This window comes from Parasteatoda tepidariorum, unplaced genomic scaffold (genome assembly GCF_043381705.1).
Source record: "Parasteatoda tepidariorum isolate YZ-2023 unplaced genomic scaffold, CAS_Ptep_4.0 HiC_scaffold_5511, whole genome shotgun sequence".
Lineage (NCBI taxonomy): Eukaryota > Metazoa > Arthropoda > Arachnida > Araneae > Theridiidae > Parasteatoda > Parasteatoda tepidariorum.
This window is the reverse complement of record NW_027261815.1, coordinates 197-4,384: the sequence shown is the minus strand read 5'-3', so window position 1 is coordinate 4,384 and position 4,188 is coordinate 197. Positions and strand designations below refer to the sequence as shown.

The following is a 4,188-nucleotide window of genomic DNA, read 5'->3' as shown; positions in this document are numbered from 1 at the left end:
GGGGGGGGAGAGCTTCTCAGTGCATATGTAATCGCTATTTGATTAAAAAATTTATATATTCTGTGGAGCAATTTTGAAATATATTCCGATCGATTTATTGATTTCTGAACATATTGATAAAGTCAGAATTGAGTTAAGTGTTTGAAGTTAAGGTTTAAACGAGGAAATAAAATATCCACTTTGACTAAAAATAGTTATTATTGACATAAGTTTCGTAAAAAAATTTGCTAACTCTGTGTTTAATTAAAGCTATTTATTAACTTCTATATCTTTTAATTATTTTATAATATTGAAATTTATCGTTAAGTTTTTATTGTTTAGGGTTCAACGATACTAGGAATAAAAAATTTAAGACTTAGGTAAAATGTAACATTTATGTATTGTCTAAATCATTAAATTGCTTAAAAAAGTAGTCAAGCGTAGTGTTAAAGTTATTTATTTTATAAGCCATTTATCAACGTTAGATATAAATATGCTTTGTTACTTTATTTACTTACAATATATTTTTTTACGTCGAATAAAAAATGGTTTTAAATTTACAATCAAACCAAACCCGTTTTCAAGTCTGTAAGATTTTCACATTTCGGAAATAACGTTTAACGTGAGTTTGTAGGGAAATTTTGTCAAAGAATTCACTTTTCAGAAATCTTTTACCAACCTTTCCGCTGTTAGATGATTGAGTAAAGTTTGATAAGGTTCTTTAATTTTCACCGATAATATTAAAATTCCCACATAGTTGATAAGCCACCATAAACTTGACCAAGTAGAAATTTCTCCTTCTATCATAATTCTCTCTTGTTAATAATCCTTTTAGTAGTTAAAATTTTTTTTTATTTTTATTGTATTCTATTTTTTAAAATGAATTATGATTTTTTTACAAAACTTGTTTTGTAGGTATGACTCAAACATTGATACAAAGATGACTCTTTTAAAATTCACAGACGTTAATCGAAAACCCATAGGCATGATCAAGTAAGAACTTTTATCTATCATTATATTCCATTTTTCCCAGTTTTGCTATCTGAATTAGTTTGACAAAAATTGTTATCTCTAATACAAATTAGTTGACCAAAACAATTCCAAATCAAATTACGGTATAAAGTGGTAAAGTAAATTATGGTATAAAATTACGACACTTTGGGTGCATCATCGGTCATTTTTACCGTAATATATTATACCGTAAATAGTACAGTAATATTTATTTAATTAGAGTGGCTCATTGGTTTTACGGTAATTGTTACTGTAAAAATTACGGTTTATCAGATTTTTTGTTCATTAACATGTTCAGGTAAACTTGGATTTGACGATGAAATCCATTTCACCATTCCTTTACCTACCGTAAGTACCTGCACCTTTTTACCGGAATTTGATTCAGAATTATTTACAGTGTTGAACAGTTTAGATTTTTTTGCTAGGTCTAAACATCGAACTTTTTCGCATGATATTTTTTCACAACAGAATTAGGATTTTCCGCTTTAAACTAGCTGAACTGCAGGTTTTCTTCGATTTTCCAAAAATAATATTTTAATTGCATCCAGTATCTTCTGAAATTTTAAGTTTCTTTCTTTCCATGTGACATAAGAGCCACACATTTTCTTTCAGCTAATCGATAGCTATGATGTTGCAAAAGTTTGCCCACAACAACAGCCTCTCCTGGAGTTATCGTTCTTTTTTACCATCTAAGTTTAGAAACCATATATTCCGTTTAAACGAATAGTAGGCATGCTGTTGCAGAAATATGTCAACCAAATTAGGATAAAGTATTTTTAATTTATAGTTGAACTAGTATCTTACAATTAATGTTACGAAATTGTTCAATTTATTTGTACCAAATGATGGCGATGATACTTTAAAAGAATAACGTAAATGTCTTGCAATGATAATGTGAAGGTCTGATTGCAGCCGATCAATTTTTCCTTTTTGCAGGGACAGGAAATCAGTTTATTTAGTCTATCCGTCATTCAGGTTTACTTATTATATTCAAATTAAGACATATGAAAAAAGAAAAACTAGTCAAATTTTCATTTTGTGACGTAGCTAAGTTAACTGTTAACCGATTATAAAACTGAAACGTAAATAAATTCCTCGTAAAAGCCACTTCGTTGATCTGAATGTAAACAAAGCATGTTTTTTATTAATAATTCCAGGAAAAATATGATTTTTAGCATTTAAATAATATTTTTCATAACTAATTTATGTTCTTAAAAATATTATATAAAAATATTTTCTTAAATTTTCTTAATACAATTTCGTTAAAAATTCATTTTTAAAATAATAATATTTAGTTAAAATTTCGAGTTTTTATAATAATATAGTACACTATTTACCGGAAAAACCATGCTAAATTTTATTATTAAATTTATTAAAAGTTTTAACATTTAAATTTGACAAATTTACGATTTATAAGAATTTTAAATTTAATTTTGCTGTTTTTATTGACGATATAATAAATACGAGCTTTAAAATGATTGAACTAACTCTTTATTTTTAATAAGGCAATTGAAGAAATAAAATGGCATTTCTTTAACATGAGATTTAATGTCGATCAGGTGATTCTTGATCAAGATTAAAGAGGAAATAATTGGTGCATTAATTGACAGATAATTGATTCGATTTTTGATCTTTTATTTTGCAGCTGGTTCGCCGTTCATTGTACCAGTATGAACAACACAAATGATTTGATTAGTAGTGACAATAAGGGTTATGCATCTTTGCTTTTTGAGAAGAAAATGAATCAAAACGCTCTTCTTGGAAAAGTAAGTGGGACACATAAATTTTAAGAATCATAAAAAAACTTCTTATCAAAATAATAGTTCTGTTTCATTTGACCTTCACTGTTTTGAAAAAAGTTTTGAGAGTAAAACCAAAGCTTACTTGCACAACATTTGGTATTTACATCAAAACTGCATAACCTGTAAATGAGGGCAATTTTCAAAGCGTTTAATTCTTTTGAATCTTTTGTAATCTAACTTTTCAGTATATAAAACTCGAAATAGGAATCAAAGTTTTTTTTTATCTATTGGCTTTAATGAATATATTGATTTATAGACTGCATGATTCGAAATTTAAATTGCTTCAAAATTTGTATGTCATAACACTTTTAATTGCTTTGATTCGAAACCATATATTATAATATTATTCGAAGTTTTGAAAATTAAATAAGTATTTTTTTAAAAATCTGAACCAGTCAACTTTTAATAATGATCCTTTAAATATTTTTTGGAGTAATAAAAGTATAATTTTTTCAAAAATGACCATTTGTTTGGTACGTTATCACATTTTTGGTTGTTGATATTTTAGATCTGTTATTTTGTTATTTTATTTTCAATTTCCAATTATTTTCACTAAAATTAAAAAAAAATGAATTACTAGTTAATGACGTATTCTCAACACTAATAATTATTAAAAATATATATACATATGCAACGTTATTTACTGTCATTCTTAATACTTCATTTATAAATTAGAATGTTCAATCGTCACGTGTTCTTGCTGTTAAATAAGCTATGAATGAAAAAGTATCCCTTTAACTGTCATAACTAGATAAAATAACTGATTTCTTTTTAAAGATAATTCATAAAATATTTCATCTTCGATATTACATTTCTAGGGTCCATTTGTAGCGGCATTTGCTCAAGCAAACGAGGGTGATGTTTCGCCAAATACGAATGGTCCTAAATGTATAGATACAGGATTGCCATGTGATCAGGACACCAGCACATGCAATGGCGAAGTAAAACACTTTTACATATGTCTTAAAATACTCAATAACTTGTAAAATACTATAATTAATGATTTAAAAACCATGAAAAATAATATTAGATTAAAAATAAATAAATACACTGCTTAAAAAATGTCTTTATACTAATTTTAAATTTGAGGATTCAGATAAATAAAATTAATTATATGCATTTTCAGTAAAAAAAATATATATAAATAGTATTCTTAAAATGCTAGACATTGGTTTAGAGCCAACTAGTTTTGAGCAAAGCTTTTTTTCAAATTAGCAGAATTAAAATTGACCGTGTGCAAATTATTTTCAAATTAACTTAACTAGTTTTCTTGAAAACAAGTCGAATATAAAAGCTTTAATTTCAATTACTAGCTGACTTAAACGAATTAGATAAGATATCTAAACAAAACTAAATGGTTAGCATTTACTTAGAAACACTATGCCGCCCAGGTGGT

At 26.5% G+C, this 4,188-nt stretch overlaps 1 protein-coding gene across 1 annotated transcript; it reads left to right on the top strand.

Moving 5' to 3' along the window:
- Positions 1–894: 894 nt before the first annotated feature.
- LOC122273563 (neutral ceramidase B-like) lies at positions 895–3,733 on the top strand (the record flags this gene model as incomplete). Its single annotated transcript, XM_043057602.2, has 3 exons — positions 895–972; positions 2,636–2,756; positions 3,611–3,733. Coding segments are annotated over 3 exons (322 nt in total), but the record flags the coding sequence as incomplete, so codon positions are not given.
- Between the last annotated feature and the right edge of the window lie 455 nt (positions 3,734–4,188).